Below are 19,546 nucleotides of genomic sequence, written 5' to 3'. Positions count from 1 at the left end.
AAGTAAAGTCACTGCTATAAGATAGGAAACAGCAAAATCTCACTAAAAAACTCATAGTTGTGTAAATGATTTTGGATAATCAGTGAACAAAATGAAAATTCCTTTCATCTTAAAAACATGCTGCATCCATCCTGGACAGCTGGACCTTGTTTTATGGTCCTATCCAGATGAAAGCAGCCCCAGAAATGATGCACAGCTGCAGTGCTTTTACAATTCCAGGCCAGATATGTGCACAAGTCCCTGCATTGAGCTGACCCCCACACACAATAGTTACTCGACTACTGGTTGAAAAACTGACCCAAAGCGCTTACCAACATGGTCTCCACAAAAAAACAACATATTCTGGTGCAGTAAAACAAAGTGTTTTAATGTAATTGATGCAGATCTACAATTATCAATACTCAACAAACTAAACCCAAGATTTATTACAGCATGAAGATTGGTCGTCATACTGTGCATATTTCTTTAACCTAAAATAAAACCTACCCCCAGAAAGTCAACCAGAAAGATCAAACCATGCTAGGTGGTGAAGGCTACCAATAAGGAAATCAAAATGTGATTCTCCCTATCACGTTCACATGAAGATTTGGTTCCTTCTGGTTGGTTTCTGCTAGAGCAGGAAGGAAAGCTCCTGCATTGGCCTCAAGGGCAGTGACCTTAAAGATCTGGCCTCTGGTGATCAGTACATTCAATTATTGTAGTAAATGGGATGGGGAGCAGGGAGGAAGAGGGTGCAGCCACATCAAAATAAGTTAACTCAAATCATTTCAAACTGACATTCATTGGATACCACAGGCACCTTCAAAGATGGAGAATGCACAGAAATTATCTTTGCTGGCAGTGATCACTTGATAACAATTCAGTTGAATGAGGCAAAATACCAATAACGATCAAAGAAATGCAGAGATTAAAATTCACTCTGGCCATGTCCTGCATTATGCTTCACAATAAGCTTTGCACTGCACCTCGGTAAACGTGACAAACTAAAACTGAATATTGCTGCAGAGAGAGTGAAGCGGGGATAGGATTATGGTTGCAGTGTTGCATAATGACCTTTTTCTAACACGTGTTCAGCAAATTCCTCCTCCCCCCCCCCTCCCCATACTCCATCCCCACCACCTATTGATGAGACATGGTTATAAACATGCTCATGCATGGATTAATGCAAAAAGGTGTCACAAATAGAAGAAGAGTTATCCATACTGTGGGTATTGTCCATTTTTAATCAATGCCCTACTGGAACTCTTTCCTCACCCAACATTGATTCCTCTACATCTGCATGTGATGTGTAGGAAGTAGTCAGGCACAGGAAAAGTCAACCCCCCCATCCCCACCCCCACCCCCACGCCAGGGACTCCCCCCATGCCTTGACATCATTGCGTGGCCTTTGTCTTCTTACTCTTGCTCTTCTTGTCTTTCTTCTTCAAGCCATCTATGTGTGCCCTCAGCAGATTTGAATACGCCTGAAAAAATCCAGATCAATGAAAGAAACAAACTTAGAGCATGCCAGACTGAATAACGCTGACTGAATACAAAAGGCTCCTATTCTTAATTCTTATAGACCACCAGTGGTGGTGGGAAGGAGGATAAATCAAAGTATCAGGCCTGTCGCCACTGACAGAACTGATCTGCGAGATTTGCATTCAGAAGTCTTCTAGTAATTGAACCATACCTATGCTACTTTAAAACAACTTCAATAACAGGGAAAGAAAAATCTGCTCTCTATGTTATAGGTCCTCCCCAGGTCACAAACATCTAACTTGTGTACAACCCGTACAATACGAGCGAGTGTCAAGGAGACCAGCGGGGTGGATTTGCTTGTTGCTGCAAGCATCTTCTGCCTTGTGGGGACCTGGTTCAGGGCAATATCTGAACGGTCGAGTTAAAATCCTAGTTTTATTGTGCTAGGTCAACCTATGTTTTATTTAAATACATTGCCGGCCAGCTGCATTTAGAAACATAGAAAATAGGTGCAGGAGGAGGCCATTCATTGTGATCTTGGCTGATCGTCCCCAATCAATAACCTGTGCCTGCCTTCTCCCCATATCCCTTGATTCCACTAGCCCCTAGAGCTCTATCTAACTCTCTCTTTCCAACTTACGAACTATTTGGCTTACTAATAATTTCCGGGAACAGACCCCTGTTGTGATCTGGAGGGGACATGCGATGGCTTTCACAACCTCAGGACTTCCCAAAGCACCTCACATCCAGTGAAGTATTTTAGGTGTACGGTCACATTGTAGTGCAGTAAACACCAGCACCAATTTATACTCTGCAAGATCCCCAAAATAACATGGCAATAATGACTAGATCCAATATACGGTGCAAAAGGCAGCACATCTCACAGTGCCACATTGCTCCAGAGTGTTAAATCATGGTTTCAAGTCTTAAAGAAAGATTTGAATCCATGAAATGTAGGAACTTGGAACTGCAGATGCTGGTTTTACAAAGTCTTGGAGTAAGTCAGCGGGTCTTGCAAAAGCTGTAAGAAAGAGGTGATGTTTTGGGTCAGGATCTTTCTTCAGTGATTGTAGGGGGATATTTGTACTGACTTAAGCTGAGTGGCACCCAGTGAGTCACAGGTGGCACTGATCTAGGTAAAACCAAACTTCTCCCAATTATTCAGTTAATGGTTTGCCCAGTACTAGAGGAGATGAAGTATTGCACATCGCAATCAAGTTTCGCCACAGGACAGAGTGCTGCATTAAGCTGCCTCGTCAACTTTCCCAACTGTTTACTCATGTACACCAATTACACTTCAAACTCCTACGCCCTAAAATGGATCATAATAAGAATGTAATTCATGGATTCTCAGCATCGCCCACCAAACAGATCCTAACCTGAATTTTTACATAATCATAGAGCTATGCAGCACAGAAACAGGCCCTTTGGCCCAACTCCAAGCTGCCGAAATGTCATAGGCCCACTTGCCTGCACCTGCCCCATATTCCCCCAAACCTTTCCTATCCATGTATTTGTCCAAGTATCTTAAATGTTTTAACCGCCTCTACCACTTCCTTGTCATCTAAATTTGACAGTAGGTAGTTTTCCATTGATGCGTAGAGTAGTGACATCTTACCTTGCTCTAGACTCTGGCATTCCAAAGTTTCCCTGGGCTTCTACCCACTATCATCTTCATCTTACTTTCAATCCAACTCTTTGTTGCCTCTATCCTAAGTTTCAACGCAGCTCCAATCATTCATCACTTAGTGCTCCATTTCCCACACAGGCTCCTAGCATCACTGATTTTTACCTCCCCCTCCATTCCTAACATTTCCAGCGTCTGTACTGTCTGGTGTGTTTGAGTTCCTCCAAACTGTGGTCTGCCTTATCCACTTGTAACTTCCTCTTTTCCACCACTGACACCTATGCACAAACCCCAAGCATTCTCTTGCAGCACTTCCCTATCTTTCCCTTAAGATGCTCACTAAGCTCCTAATGACTACCTGTTGAGATGCGCCAACTCTGTTACCAGGTAATGGTCATTTTAATATGTTAAAGGTACTAACTATTTAAATATAAATTGTGCTGTTTTATATACTCAAACTAAAACTGACTGAATACTGGAAGGCAACAGCTTTTGAATTTGTATTACAGTAAACCCTCGTTTTAACAGACTGAATCTGTTGTGGACAGTTGGTTGTTTCACAGAATGAGCATTAGATGGATGTAGTAAATGCTGTTTTTGAACCTTTTTAGCTTAGTTTAGTTTTGAGATAGAGCATGGAAACGACAAGTCTGTGCTGACCAGCAATCACCCATACACTAGTTCTATCTACAAACTCGGGACAATTCAGTGTGTAGGATAGAACTACTGCCATGGTTCTATCTTTCCTCCCACATAACTACTGCAGTGGTTCAATCTCTCCTCCCGCAATGCAAAGACATTGAGACAGTGTGGGTTTTAGCCAAACACCGCAAAGACGTGCAGGCCTGCAGCCCAAATAGCCACCGCGAAACGCCGCCCCACAGTGCCAGAGACCCAGGCCTGACCCTGACCCCCGGCATCCTCTCGCGAACGCGAACGCCAGCTCCATCCCACGTACCAGAGACAACTCACAGTGTGTAGGATAGAACCAGTGCAAGGGAGCACCCGGAGGAAACTCATGCAGCCACAGGGAACACCGGAGGCCAGGATCGAACTTGGGTCTCTGGCGCTGTAAGCTAGCAACTCTACCACAGTACAACTGTGCCGTCCCATAGTCTTGTGTATTTGGTGTCCTTCACTGTTTATTGTGTAGTGCATGTTTATTGGCTATTTTTCCAATAGTGCTGTACATATTAACCACCTTATAACAGACAATTGGTAATATTGAACACTATCTCTCCTCGTGTAGTCTGGTAGAGCGAGGGTTTACTGTATTCTAATGTATGAACAAGGGTGCAAAATGTTTCCAGTAAAATTACAAGGCCAAAGAAACTAGTTTTGAGTGAACAGTGCCCATCTCCGCCAGTTAGTGACATCTGGCGGTGTGCAATGGTACTGCACACCATTTCACAGGCAAGCCAACAGCAACACCAACCATTGTTGCGACGTTAACTATTCACCCACACACTTCTCAACGATTCAGAAGCAAGTACTTTAGCATATTGTATCCTGAGGCAGGAAAATATTTCCACCCTTGTCAGAAGGTCAATCTATTCAGGCTGGAGGAAATAAGCCTGGGGACTGCCCAGTCGGCAATAATTTTAATGCAGAAATTCATTGAGGTTTAGTTTAGGGCACTGCAACAAGGAATGATGCATTGTCCTGACAAAAGCTATTTATGAATTCAACTAAATTATACATAAGAGCTTGAACAGTTCATAATGGGAATCAGCTGCATAAACCTGCATTCTATCAAATTTTGATTGCTGAGGTATTGTAACAATATTTGGGGGAAATCATTTTCTCTGATGCATGAATCCAGAGGCACAAAATTAAATCAACGGCATGTCAGGAGACCAGTTAGTCTAACATCGGTAGTGGGGAAACTGCTAGAGTCAGTTATTAAAGATGGGATAGCAGCACATTTGGAAAGTGGTGAAATCATTGGACAAAGTCAGCATGGATTTACAAAAGGTAAATCATGTCTGACGAATCTTATAGAATTCTTCGAGGATGTAACTAGTAGCGTGGATAGGGGAGAACCAGTGGATGTGGTGTATCTGGACTTCCAGAAGGCTTTTGACAAGGTCCCACATAAGAGATTAGTATACAAACTTAAAGCACACGGCATTGGGGGTTCAGTATTGATGTGGATAGAGAACTGGCTGGCAAACAGGAAGCAAAGAGTAGGAGTAAACGGGTCCTTTTCACAATGGCAGGCAGTGACTAGTGGGGTACCGCAAGGCTCAGTGCTGGGACCCCAGCTATTTACAATATATATTAATGATCTGGATGAGGGAATTTAAGGCAATATCTCCAAGTTTGCAGATGACACTAAGCTGGGGGGCAGGGTTAGCTGTGAGGAGGATGCTAGGAGACTGCAAGGTGACTTGGATAGGCTGGGTGAGTGGGCAAATGTTTGGCTGATGCAGTATAATGTGGATAAATGTGAGGTTATCCATTTTGGTGGCAAAAACAGGAAAGCAGACTATTATCCAAATGGTGGCCGATTAGGAAAAGGGGAGATGCAGCGAGACCTGGGTGTCGTGGTACACCAGTCATTGAAAGTAGGCATGCAGGTGCAGCAGGCAGTGAAGAAAGCGAATGGTATGTTAGCTTTCATAGCAAACGGATTTGAGTATAGGAGCAGGGAGGTTCTACTGCAGTTGTACAGGGTCTTGGTGAGACCACACCTGGAGTATTGCGTACAGTTTTGGTCTCCAAATCTGAGGAAGGACATTATTGCCATAGAGGGAGTGCAGAGAAGGTTCACCAGACTGATTCCTGGGATGTCAGGACTGTCTTATGAAGAAAGACTGGATAGACTTGGTTTATACTCTCTAGAATTTAGGAGATTGAGAGGGGATCTTATAGAAACTTACAAATTTCTTAAGGGGTTGGACAGGCTAGATGCAGGAAGATTGCTCCCGATGTTGGGGAAGTCCAGGACAAGGGGTCACAGCTTAAGGATAAGGGGGAAATCCTTTAAAACCGAGATGAGAAGAAATTTTTTCACACAGAGAGTGGTGAATCTCTGGAACTCTCTGCGACAGAGGGTAGTCGAGGCCAGTTCATTGGCTATATTTAAGAGGGAGTTAGATGTGGCCCTTGTGGCTAAGGGGATCAGAGGGTATGGAGAGAAGGCAGGTACGGGATACTGAGTTGGATGATCAGCCATGATCATATTGAATGGCGGTGCAGGCTCGAAGGGCCGAATGGCCAACTCCTGCACCTAATTTCTATGTTTCTATGAGACACCTTCCATAAAGAGCATAAGATGTCTCTTTTTCTAAGACAATGGATGGTTGGGGGACAATGAGCTTTTAAAACTGATACCTATGGCTATCATATCGACCCGAAACATCACCACCCCATAGATGCTGCCTCACCCGCTGAGTTTCTCCAGGATTTTTGTCGACCTTCGATTTTTCCAGCATCTGCAGTTCTTTCTTAAACATGCTAAGCATGTAAATGGGTGCACAGTAAAGGCAATGTCATGGAACTGAACTATAGACTGAAGATGGACACGAAATGCTGGAGTAACTCAGCGGGACAGGCAGCATCTCTGGAGCGAGGGAATGGGTGACGTTTCGGATCGAGACCCTTCAAGTATAGACTGGCTGTGACCGAACAAGGCATAAGAGATCCACGACGCAGTATCTTTCAGAGCGTTACCAAAAGATTGCTGAATAGCTGATAGCTGAGGAAAATAATTAACCGGGTCAATCAAAGGTGGCGGCACAGTGGTAGAGTTGCTGGTTTACAGCGCGAGGCCCGAGTTCGATCCTGACAATGGGTGCTGTCTGTAAGGAGTTTGTACGTTCTCCCTTTGTCCCCGTGGGTTTTCCCTGGGTGCTCCGATTTCCTCCCACTCTCCAAAGACGTACAGGTTTGTAGGTTAATTTGGCTTCTGTCATTTGTAAATTGTCCCAAGTGTGTAAGATGTTGCTAGTGTAGAGGGTGATCGCTGGTCAGCGTGCACTCGGTGGGCCGAAGGGCCTGTTTCCATACTGTATCTCTAAACTAAACCAAAATAGTACACTAGTTACGATCATCTTCAGTAACTCTATCCCTACCACTGAATTTCTGCAGTTACTATGACCCAACAGCATCATTCTAAATTGTTCCATGAATGAATCTTGCCTCATTTCCCAACATCCACTTTCCTGAGCAACATTGCGCGTGTCTTCTTTTAAGATTCGTGCTGGCAAAAAGGAGAGGCGCAACTTTCCACAGCTAGGATATCAACCATTAAACCACCATCATCGTTGCGGAGAGATTCTGCATTGGGGCAGAGTTAGGATTTACAGCAATAAATCTTGACTATGCTCAATGCAGAATTGGGCATAAAATAATTGTAGCTATCATGCATTACAGTGTTCTTACAAACTTACCATCTGAAACTTGTTTACTTCCTTGGAGCTTATCTGAAAATGAAAGGACATAATTTAATTGCACAAAATATCTCTTTAATGCCAATTTATTCAGTCACCATGATAGGAGCAGAAGGTAGGTCATCAAGTCCAGCAAGTCTCCTGGTATTTAGTGAGATTTATGACCCATCACCTGTCTGGTTTAAAAATCAACAAATGACCTAACTTCAGGTACCATTTATGGAAGGGCTGCAAATTACTACCACCCCTAAAGCCCTCTTTCACAGGTTTAGTTTAGCTTAGTTTAGAGATGTAGCAGGGAAACAGGCCCTATGGCCCAGCAACGATCACCTGGACACGAGTTCAATGTTATCAGAGTTTCACATTCTACACACTAGGGGCAATTTACAGAAGCCAATTAACCTACAAATCTGCTTGTCTTTGGAGTGTGGGATGAGACCGGAGCACCCAGAGAAAACCCACGTGGTCACAGGGAAAACGGATAAATCCTGCACAGACAGCACCCGCAGTCAGGATCAAACCCAGGACTCTAGCACTGTAAGGTAGCAACATTACCGCTGAGCCACCGTACTGTCATTAGCCAAAAGAAAATCAACCGTTTATGTTGAAATTATCAATTAAACTATTCCTTAAACCCGATAAATTCATTGCAAGATGACGCTTGGAGTCCAGGTAGCATTTTGTTCGCAATCTCATCCCGAAGCAAGCAGTTCCAGGCATCACGGCTCATAAAATAAATATTTGCTTGGGGTGGGTGGATGGGATAGCCGTACAGAAATCATCATATAATGAGCATTTCTACAAGTCCAACGGCCCAGAGCTAAAATAGGTATTGGCTTCAAATAAATCACTTTTTTTTCCAGAATGTATGCAGCCGATTGGGCAGCACGGCAACACTATGGTAGAGTTACTGCCTTATAGCGCCAGAGACTGGGTTTGATCCTGGCTATGGGCACTATCTGTACAGAGTTTGTCTGTTCTCCCTGTGACCACATTTCCCCGGGTGCTCCAGTTTCCTCCCACACTCCAAAGATGTACAGGTTTGTAGGTTGATTGGCCTCTGTAACGATTCCTAGTGTGTAGGATAGTACTAGTGCACTGGAATTTCTGGTTGGCGCGGACTTGGTGGGCGAAAAGCTCATTTCTGCGCTGTATGTCTAAACTAAAGTAAATAGGTTGAAATGCTCTCCTTCCCTGCCACAAGTGTTTACAATTCACTGATTCAAAGATTGTGACCCTCAAGCTCCCATTGCTTAATTTAACCCAGCACACAGCATTCACCAAACTGGGCCATTTGCATGTTCTGTCCAGAGTGGGAAAGCATTGGACCACATTGACTGTATCCTATGGATTTCACTCTATCAACCTTGCACAATACACCCTCCCTATACCAATATCCTTTCAAGCAATAGAAGGTGGCAATTTGGTGGGACTGAAGGATAAAATGAGACTCGTGCTCACATTTCCAAAGTAGCCTATCTGTCTTAACTGTCGAATCCTTCACATTTCCCTCAATACCCTTCCACAGCTCCTCCCCTTTGTCTTCCTTTTTCCAGGTGCCACAGCCAGCTTTATGGATGTCTTTTCGTCAGTCCTCATCCTTGCAATACCAAGTGGATTGTACTCATGACCCAGGACCAGTCTCTGAAGAAACTCATTTGCTATCGTACACCAACCCCGATCCTGCAACTGAGGCCTGGATCAAACTGTTCAGATACTCCTTCCCATCTCCTACAGGTCAGGGCGTCTCCAACTCATGGACTTGGTGCCAGACAGATCAAGACAAAGATATCAGCAGCAGATATGGTCAATTTTACTTGCCAGAAACAACAACATTCTGCTGTTCAGTCAGTTAGTGTGCACTACTATAATTTAATCTGTTATTTAGATCTTGAGCAAAATGCAAAGTTCTGGCATCACTCAGCAGGTTTGGCAGCACCTGTGAACGGAACTGACAGACAACGTTTTGGTTTGAGATACTTCAGTCCGAAGTTTCTCGCTTCTCAATCTTATTTAGATTTTACTCTTCAGCATGTTACAAATTAATATATATTTTAAACCATTGTATCAACTACTAAAACACTTGGCAAAACGGTAATTCCTATCGTTTCAAGTTCACAAAAAACACTAGAAATGGAGGCAACTCCTTCCCCCTTGTACTGAATTCCCATCCACACCAAATTCTAAATTGTATAAACATTCTGGTTGAGGCCATCCTGCATGATCATGTAGACCACTACACTGCTCACAACTGGGTCACTGTGAGAATACATTCCCAAGCTCTCCTAAACCTGTGGATGCTATGTATCAGTAGAATATTAAAACTAAGCTTGCGAGATTGGTTATCTCAGGCATTAGATAATGTAGAACACGGTGCCAGTCACGGTGGTAGAGTTGCTGCCTTACAGCGAATGCAGTGCCTGAGACCCGGGTTTGATCCCAACTATGGGTGCTATCTGTACGTTCTCCCCGTGACCCGTGTGGGTTTTCTCCAAGATCTTCGGTTTCCTCCCACATTGCAAAGACGAACAGGTTTGTAGGTTGATTGGCTCGGTAAATGTAAAATTTGTCCCTAGTGGGTGTAGGATAGTGTTAATGTGCGGGGATCGCTGGTCGGCGCGGACCCGAAGGGCCGAAGGGCCTGCTTCCGTGCTGTATCTCTAAACTAAACTAACAAAGGCAGGTGAATGGAGCCAAGATCTGGCTAAAAATGAGGAACATGTTTGCGGGTCAAATCGCCTCCTGCTTTTATTTGTTGGTCTGTTCAGGGCAGTTGCCCACCTCTATTCGGCCACTTACCACGGTGCTGATCTTCTTTTTCCCATCAGTTGCTCGCAGAAGACATTTGTTATCAGCAGGTTCAAAATTGTCAGGGTTCCCTTTCCGTGGAACTGGCTTTGTCCGGCCATCATCTACAGAAATGGAAATGTTAATATTTGTCATCTCACTCCAATTTACTTACCCGATGGTTCTAGGCTCTCTCTACCCTCCTCCAGACACATACTCAGATTTTGGATAATCATCCAATGATACAAGATACAAGATATATTTATTTGTCACATGTACCAAATGGTGCAGTGAAATGTGTGGTCACCATACAGCCGTACGAATAAAAAAGAACACAACACACGATAGGCTCCAACATAAAACATCCCGACACAGCAGAATCAAAGTTTCCCACTGTGAGGGAAGGCACCAAAGTTCAGTCATCTTCCTCTGATGTTCTTTGATGATAATCATGGCATTATGATTTCATTTGCCCCACCAGTGGAGAACCATAACTTCAACTATCTTGGTCCTAAGCTCTGGAATTCCCTTCTCTCTGATACTCACTTTCTTTAAGACACTGCTTATAACATGCCTCCTTTTCTCACCTGCCCCCAACTGCTTGTTTTATGGTGTAGTGTCAAATCATTTCGGCAAATTGTTAAATACGTTACAGTTGCTACGCAAGAGAAGCTTTGACTAACCTCTGAACTATAGCCAAAAGGATATTGTGCTGGAGTTGCAGGACCACAGTTCAGTTCCCCCTCAACTAGCACTCCGCCTGGCAGAACTTGGCCTCAAGCTCAGCAACTTCTCTTTTGACCCCTCCCACCTTCTTCAAGTTAAAGCTGTAGCCATGGGTCACAGCAGTGCCTGCCTTTTTGTTGGTTACGTTGAACAGTCCTTATTCCAAGCAAACACTCAACAACTCCATGCAACACAACTCTTTCTCCATTATATCAATGACTGCATCGGGACTGCCTCCTGCACACTTGCAGAACTTGGTGATTTCATTGACTTTCCCACTAACTTCCACACGGTCCTCAAATTCGCTTGGACTGTCTCTGACACCCCTCTCCCTTTTCTTGATCTCTTGTCTTCATCACATGTTTCACACTATCGACTGACGTCTACTACAAACCCATCAACTGCCAGTTATCTGGACATGTCCACTCATCCTGCCTCTTGCAAAGATACTTTCCGCGCCTCTCAATTTCTCCATTTCTGCCGCATCTGCCCCCTGGAGGAGGCTTTTCATTTTTTGCACATCAGAGATGTCCTCTTTCTTTAGAAAACATGGTTTCCTCCTGCTGTCACAGATGAATCCCTCTCCCACGTCTGCTGTGACCCGATGTTCTGCTCTCAATCACCCGACCCCCCCCCCCCCCCCCCAGATGGAACAAGCAAAGTTCCCCTGGTCCTTACCTTTCACCCCACTAGCCTCCCCTAAAACTATCACACCATGTTATTCCTAAATACCTGTGTATCAAGTTTATAGAGAGTAGAACAGGAGCGAGTTCCAGCAGATCAACACGGAGGCAGCAAAAGCTAAGCTGAGGCAACAACAGAAGGTTGAGATCGGTAGTCAGAGTGCAGAAGCGGTATGAAACAAAAAACAAAAAAAGAGCAGGATTGCAGAGGCATACAGCACAGAAACAAGCCCTTCAGCTCACGATGCCCCATCTATACTAGTCTTACCTGCCCGCGATTGGCCCATGTCTAAACCTTTCCCATCCATACACCTGCTCTAATGTCTTTTAAATGTTGAAATAGTACCTGATTCAACTACTTCCTCAGGCAATTCGTTCCATATTCCCATGTGGACGAAGCTGCCCCTCAGGTTCCTATTAAATCTTTCCCCTCTCATCTTAAATCTATACCTTCTGATTCTTGATTTCCTTACTCTGGGTAAAAGACTGCATTCACCCTATCTATTCCTCTCATGATTTTGTGCACCTCCATAAGATCACCCCTCAGCTTCCAATGCGTCAAGTCCCTGTCGGCCCAACCTCTCCCTATAGCTCAGGCCCTCAAGTCCTGGCAACATCCTCGTAATTCTTCTCTGCACTCTTTCCAGCTTAACATCATCCTCCCTAACACAGAGTGACCAAAACTAAAGAGTCAGCTCAGTTTCAGATGTTGTCAGGAAGAGGGATGAAGTCGATGGCTGGGAACAAAGTTTGTGGTTGGACTGGTAGCATTTTGATCACAATCCCAACACCCAGCAAGCAGTTCTCATCACAGCTCAGGAGTAAATACTTGCTCATGGTGAGTGGATGGATCCAAAAAGCATCACCACGTATAAACCAGAAGTGTTTCTATAAATCCAAGGGACCAGGGCTGGCAAAGGTTTTAGACTCAAATCATCTGTTCGTTTTTCCAGATGGTATGCAGTCAATAGATTAAATGCTCTCCACCTCAGCCACAATGTTTACAGTTCACTGAACCAAAGGTCATAATCCTCAAGATGCTGTTGCTTAATTTAACTCCCAGCCAACAGGGAAACGGACTGTGTTACTAAACCACATGGCTGAGAAGTGAACTACAGATGATAAATAGCGGTAGTCAAGGATAGATCCCGGGGAAACTCTGGAGGAACTGCGGACAATGAGCTAATAACTGGTGATTCTCTGGTTACGATTGGAGTCTGATGGGTTGGAATGGACCTAGTGAAGGGCAATCCTAACCCGTAGGGTGACAACGGGGAGGTAGAGAAACAGTTCATTGGAATCAAAAATATACTCATTTCAAGTTTGCCAAGACCAGTTAGACCCATCTCCCGGTTGCCAAACACATTTTTCCGGCAACTGCCGGCGACAGTCAGTCGTAGCAGGTCGGCGAAAAAACGGTGTCTGGACCCTCCCCCACGACAATGTCTACGACAACCTACCACCTAGTCGATATCAAGCTACAGCAAGCTACCGACAACCAGCGACCCATTAGGATGTCCACCTACGACCACACCTATGACAACCGAAGTCAACCTACGTCCACCCGCGAAAAGCTATGACCAGCTACGACCCTGGTGGCGACAACTGAAGACAATTCAGTCGCCGGTATCTGTCGCCGGTTGATGTAGGTAATCGCCAATGGAATTCACCAAAGTCATCACCCGGTGACAACCTACGACAGCTGAAGACCAGCTATGTCAAGCCCACAGTCGTTGAAAGGTTTTGAACATTTCAAAATCCAGCGGCGACAAGAAAAAAGTTACGACTCTTTAGGCGATTTGAGGAGACAACTCACAGCCATACAGGCGTCACCCCTCAACCATGTGGCAACAGCTTAGTCGCCGAAAAAAATTGACTTAGTGGGACAGGCCCTTAGTTCCCCTTCCCATTTCCACACTGGCCTTTCTGTCCTGGGCCTCCCCCATGGTCAGACTGAGGACAAACACAAATTGGAGGAACAGCCCCTCACTGTCCATCTTCAAATCCAGTATTAAAACACATTTATATTCCTTGGCTTTTGACCATGCATGAGACTTTGCTCCTGCTTGTAGTGTTTTTAATATTTCTTTATTTTGAATATCTTTACTTACTCCATCTTTTAACTGTTATTATTGGTGTGTATTAACTTTTTTGTCAATGATTAGTGATGTACAGCACTTTGTTGCAACTATGTTTGTTTTTAAAGTGCTCTATAAATAAAATTATTATTATTATTATTATTATATCTTGCTGGGCAGATTACAGCCCAGAGATATGAATATTGATTTCTCGAACTTCAAGTAACCCTTCCATCCCTCTCTCCATCCCTTCCCCACCCAAGTCGTTCTAGCTTCAAAGTCGTCTTGTTGAGTCTCATTGTCTGCAACTCGTTTTCATCTAGCCCACAGCTAACAATGGCATGTTTCCTTTATCATGGTTACTTTTTTCAAATGTGTCTTTTTACAATATTGGCGAGTTTTTGACGAACAAGATTAGTATTCACTTTTTTACACCAATACACTGTTCTTAACAAAATCTAACCATAATGTGAAACCTTATAAATTAGATAACTTCAAGTCCAAAAGTCAAAAACTTTTTTCATAACAGACAAATGTTCGTTTTCCCACCATTGTGGACACCAAAAGTGTGACATTAAAAACTCTGCCACATTTAGTCATGAATATTAAATTCATAAATAAACTTCATATGGCCCCTCATACATATACGGTTTGATAATGATCTAGGGAATTATCTTCATCAATACCAGGAGCAAAATACAGTACCATAAAAGTAATATAGTACAGTAAAGATCCCGTTACGGTGGTTGTGCTTGGTGTCCATTGTCACAACGACCATTATTGGGGTCGGTACCTCCGTAAGTTAAACCACGGAGGCTCCAAACCTCTAATGCTTTTCAAACACCCAACGAGGTATCCTATGGTAGTAGCGATCTTTGGGAGAGTTAATTATTTTTTCTTATTTTCCAATTTAATATATCAAAAAATCGTTATGTCAAAAACGCAATGACCGTTTACTATATATTCTCTGACTTTTTAAAATCAAACATATTTTTGGACATAAATCGGTCATCAAAACTAAGAAACTGAGCCAATCTTCAATTTGGCAAAACACTGTCTCTTGTTTCCCTGTCGTACAGACCAAGTCGCTAACTTCATTCCTTCGTGTCAACTTTGTGAAGCTCCACAATGACCGTTACAGAGACATTTTACTTACTAAAAAATCAGCCCAAATCAAATGATCTGACGAATCATCGGCCATCAATAGCTCAAATACATAAGGTAATGTACCGTTTAGATCGCATTGGTGAAAATGCTTGGTTCTCACTCATAATGTTTTCTGGGACACCAAATCTTTTAGTGTCCACCGCAACGAACGTTTGTGTAATGCGCGTTGCGGTGTCCACTCAGATGGATGCAGTATTCTACTAAATGATAAGGTGAATGAAGTGGAAACAGTGTTTGCATTTTATTGTTCCATGTTGTATTCATAAACATGGAAAGGAATAAGAAATGTGTACTTACTGTGCCAACCAGGTCACTGGTGGACACCATGCAACAACTGTTACACAAAATGTATTTGTGTATTCTGATGCCATTTTCAGAAACTTGCCGTCAATATGCTATCTTTTCTTATATTTGTTGTTGATACTACCTTGAGTATTAGAAAGGCGCTATATAAATCCCATCCATTATTATTATTATTACGTTAATCATGAACCCAATAAAGTGCTTGTCAACTTTTTTTGAAGGAATTTGAAATTTAATCCCATTTGTCACATTTTTGCGTGCGGTATTGTAAAAAAACACATATCTTTCAGTTGTTAGTTCTATATATCTCTATATCACCGTCTATGTCTCTCATTTCCATTCCCCCTGACTCCCAATGTGAAGAAGTGCCTCGACCCGAAACATCACCTATTCTTTTTCTCCAGAGATGCTTGCTGTCTGAACTGCTGAGTTGCTCCAGCTTTTTGTGAATATCTTCAGCTACGTAATAGTACATTTAAGGCCATGTATTAGTACATTGAAAGCTAAACGCAAGCATCTCAGTGGATCAAAAGGCCAACTCCTACTGGTCTAAAGTAAAGCAGGACACACATGCAATGGTACTCACATTTCTTCATGGTGAGATAAATGCTTCCCGAGGATCGACATTTCTGGAAAAGCCGGGTTAGCTCCGTCAGAAACTGCAGTGGGAACAAATATCCATCAACACACAGCAGAAGCAGATTATACTGGTGAACATTTGTCTGGAAAGATGCAAGTTCCACAGAGAAACCACTGCATCGCATATTTTGGTGAAATGGTGGAACACCAGATGCCATGTTGCCTTATCATAGATCCAGCAGCTCTGGTTGATTCTGACCCCTTGGCGCTGTCTGCTTTCATAAGTCATAGGAGCAGAATTAGGCTATTCAGCCCATCAAGTCTATTCCACCATTCAATCATGGCTGATCTATCCATCCTTCTCCTCCATTCTTCTGCCATCTCCCCGTAAACTTTGACATCCTTACTAATCAAGAACCTGCCAATCTCCTTTAAATACACCCAATGACTAGGCCTTCACAACAGTCTGTGGCAAAGAAGTCACAGAATCACAGCGCAGTATACTGATGAAATTCCTACTCATCTCCTTTCTAAACGTACATTCTTTTAATTCTGAGGCATGTTGAGTATGCATGCTTTCCCTGTGACTGTGTGGGTCTTGCTGGGTACACCAGTTTCCTCCCACATCTCAAAAACAGCTACCGCTAGTGTATATGGGCGGTAGGAAATCATGAGATATGATGGCTAGGAGTGTGTAGGATACAGGGCAATAAGTGGGCAAATGAACAGCCTTCTCTGTCAGCCTGCATAAAGTCAATAGGCCTAATAGCCTCCTGCATCATAATAAAATATAAATATATAATTTACTCTTCCATTGCACTACCAACTCAAGCACTGTAGGAAAACCCCCAAGCCCTTCAATTGTTCTTCCTGTCTTAAGTTAATCAGTTCTAGGAGCAGAATTAGGCCATTCGGCCCATCGTCTATTCAATCATGCCATTCAATCATGCCGATCAATCTTCCCCTCTCAATCCCATTCTCCTGCCTTCTTCTCATAACACCTTTACTAATCAAGAATCAATCTCTGCCTTAGAAATTTTCATTGACCAGAGTAATCCTACGATGTACACTGTTAGCACCCCCACCCCTCCCAAATCTCATCATATGCCCATGCCAGTCGGCTGCTAATCTATCCCAGTGAAACCCCACATCAGTGTTAACCTTTGACCCAGCAAAACATTGCATGTGTTCTCTATTAATCACCCCGAGCATACCTTACAGCAGCCCAGTTAACCCTCATCCCAGTATACCCCCTGGTCCAATTTTCACCTCTGCCACAGTATAACTCTGACTTAGTCCATCATTATCCTACTTCTCCCTTACTGTGGCCAGCCCAATCCTCCCCAGGACAAGCTATTCCCAGAGTCCAATGATCCTTGCCCAAGTGTGCCAATTCTAGGCCTGGTCAGCTGCTGCCTCTGAGCTAGAATTACCTCCAGATTCCACTGTGTAACAGTACATTCAAGTACAGTTACCCTCCTTCCAAAGCAGCTGTAACACTTATGGAAAGAACAATTACCCCCACCTCTGAATAACCACCCCTTGGGACCAGTTTCCACCCGGCATAGCATAACCTCTTCTGGGACTACTTACCTCAGGTTCAAATGCAATCTTCCCTGGGCCCAGGTACCACCTGCCCATATTACCTCACCCAAGGCCCTGTTATTCAGGGCCTCTGTGTAACCCAATTCCCCACAGCCCTCTGTAACGTCACCCCGAGTTCAGTTATCCAGGGCCCCTGTGTAACCTCACCAAGGCCCAAGATAGAAACAAAATGCTGGAGTAACTCAGCGGGACAGGCAGCATCTCTGGAGAGAAGGAATGGGTGATGTTTCGGGTCGAGACCCTTCTCTCACTAAGGCCCAGTTCCCCATAGTCCCTATATCACATCACCCCAGGCCGAGTTCCCAAGACCCGCGTCTAACCTCTCCCACAGCCCTGTGTAACCTCACACTGGGCACAGTTCCCCATGACCCCCCCCCCTCTGTAACCTCACCAATGCCTAGTTGCTAACAGCCCCAGTGTAATATCACCTAGGGCCAGTTATCCAGGGCCCTGTGCAACCTCACCCAGTTATCCACAGCCCTGTGTAACTTCACCCAGTTATCCAGGGCCCTGTGTAACTTCACCCAGTTATCCAGGGCCCAGTGCAACCTCACCCAGTTATCCAGGGCCCAGTGCAACCTCACCCAGTTATCCAGGGGACAGTGCAACCTCACCCTGTTATCCAGGGCCCAGTGCAACCTCACCCTGTTATCCAGGGCCCAGTGCAACCTCACCCAGTTATCCAGGGCCCAGTGCAACCTCACCCAGTTATCCAGGGGACAGTGCAACCTCACCCTGTTATCCAGGGCCCAGTGCAACCTCACCCTGTTATCCAGGGCCCAGTGCAACATCACCCAGTTATCCAGGGCCCAGTGCAACCTCACCCAGTTATCCATGGGACAGTGCAACCTCACCCTGTTATCCAGGGCCCAGTGCAACCTCACCCTGTTATCCAGGGCCCAGTGCAACCTCACCCAGTTATCCAGGGCCCAGTGCAACCTCACCCAGTTATCCAGGGCCCAGTGCAACCTCACCCTGTTATCCAGGGCCCAGTGCAACCTCACCCAGTTATCCAGGGCCCAGTGCAACCTCACCCTGTTATCCAGGGCCCAGTGCAACCTCACCCTGTTATCCAGGGCCCAGTGCAACATCACCCTGTTATCCAGAGCCCAGTGCAACCCATGCAAGCTCAGATACCCCCAACCCCGACTGTATCCCCCTCCTAGTCCCGTTGCTCGCTGCACCAGACCAACCTCACTCTTAACCCTTCCCTCCCCCCAGCCCGTACCCGTGGCCCCACAGCCGCTGCCTGACCCGCTGGGTAACTGCGGGGGGGGGGGGGGGGGGGGGGGTGTATCTGTGCGGCCCTTCGGCCCCTCACCGAGTCGCTCTCCAACAACACCATGACCAGCGCCGGCCGCCTCCTCCTCTGGGCCACGCAGCCCCGCCGGAAACCCGGTATGAAACACGCCCGACCGCGCTCCGCCTCTCTTTCTATTTCACTGCAAGAAGGAACCGCACAGGTCGGTTTCCACCGAAGATGGACACAGAAAGCTGGAGTAACCCAGTGGGACAGGCAACATCTCTGGAGAGATTGAATGGGTGACGTTTCGGGTCGAGACCCTTCTTCAGGCGGTCGTGTTTTTATTGGTTGTGGTCGACAATTGTTTGGTGAGGGCGCCCGCCCGCCCGCCCGGAGTCCCAGTCAGGAGTGTTGTGTAGGTCAATGACATTCTTACTTGCAGCAACACAACAGAGTATGTGAACATAGTACTCTGTAAAACCTATAATAAGCAATGAAAATGTGACATTTGTATTTATATGTATATATATATATTATATAGTATATATATATAAACTACTAGACCAAGTGCAGACCCGTTGGGTCTGTTCCCCCAACGTGTGGTTGTGGGGGGGGGGGGGGGGGGGGTGGCGGCATGCAGCGTCACACACACTAACTATCCCCCCCCCCCCCCCCCCCGCACTCACGCTAATTACCCCCCTTGATATTATATTAATATTATTAATTTGCTCCTTTTACCCCATAACCACCCTATCTACTGACACATAGCCCCCAACTTGCAGTCACATCTAGAGAGGAGGGGGGGGGGGGGGGGGGGGTAGAGAGTGAGGGCAGAGAGAGAAGGGGCAGAGACAGAGAGAGAGACAGAGACAGAGAGGGGCAAGAGGGATAGG

General features: G+C 45.0%; 1 protein-coding gene across 2 annotated transcripts; it reads right to left on the bottom strand.

The window, feature by feature from the left end:
* Nucleotides 1–340: 340 nt before the first annotated feature.
* srp14 (signal recognition particle 14) lies at nt 341–18,978 on the bottom strand. Of its 2 annotated transcripts, none has more exons than XM_033026803.1 (6): nt 18,732–18,978; nt 15,813–15,885; nt 10,282–10,394; nt 7,483–7,515; nt 1,357–1,463; nt 341–1,326 (listed from the first exon to the last, which is right to left on the bottom strand). In XM_033026803.1, the coding sequence occupies exons 1-5, from the start codon at nt 18,753–18,755 to the stop codon at nt 1,374–1,376; spliced, it is 333 nt and encodes a 110-aa protein (XP_032882694.1). In that variant the 5' UTR covers nt 18,756–18,978; the 3' UTR covers nt 341–1,326; nt 1,357–1,373. The 2 variants fall into 2 exon arrangements, with proteins under 2 accessions (XP_032882694.1, XP_032882692.1); XM_033026801.1 differs by having other exon boundaries at nt 1,360–1,463.
* Nucleotides 18,979–19,546: the final 568 nt, after the last annotated feature.

The sequence above is a fragment of the Amblyraja radiata genome, chromosome 9 (assembly GCF_010909765.2).
Source record: "Amblyraja radiata isolate CabotCenter1 chromosome 9, sAmbRad1.1.pri, whole genome shotgun sequence".
Taxonomy (NCBI): domain Eukaryota; kingdom Metazoa; phylum Chordata; class Chondrichthyes; order Rajiformes; family Rajidae; genus Amblyraja; species Amblyraja radiata.
This window is presented reverse-complemented; position numbering and strand designations above follow the sequence as displayed.

Bases quoted from the DNA above. Each gene is read 5' to 3' on its own strand.
- srp14 (XM_033026803.1), bottom strand. From the start codon at position 18,755: ATGGTGTTGTTGGAGAGCGACTCG. The intron at 7,516-10,281 runs GTAAGTGGCCGA...TTTCATTTTCAG, and splicing joins AAAAGAAGATCAGCACCGTG to ATAAGCTCCAAGGAAGTAAA. The intron at 1,464-7,482 runs GTAAGTTTGTAA...GGATTTTTTCAG, and splicing joins AAGTAAACAAGTTTCAGATG to GCGTATTCAAATCTGCTGAG.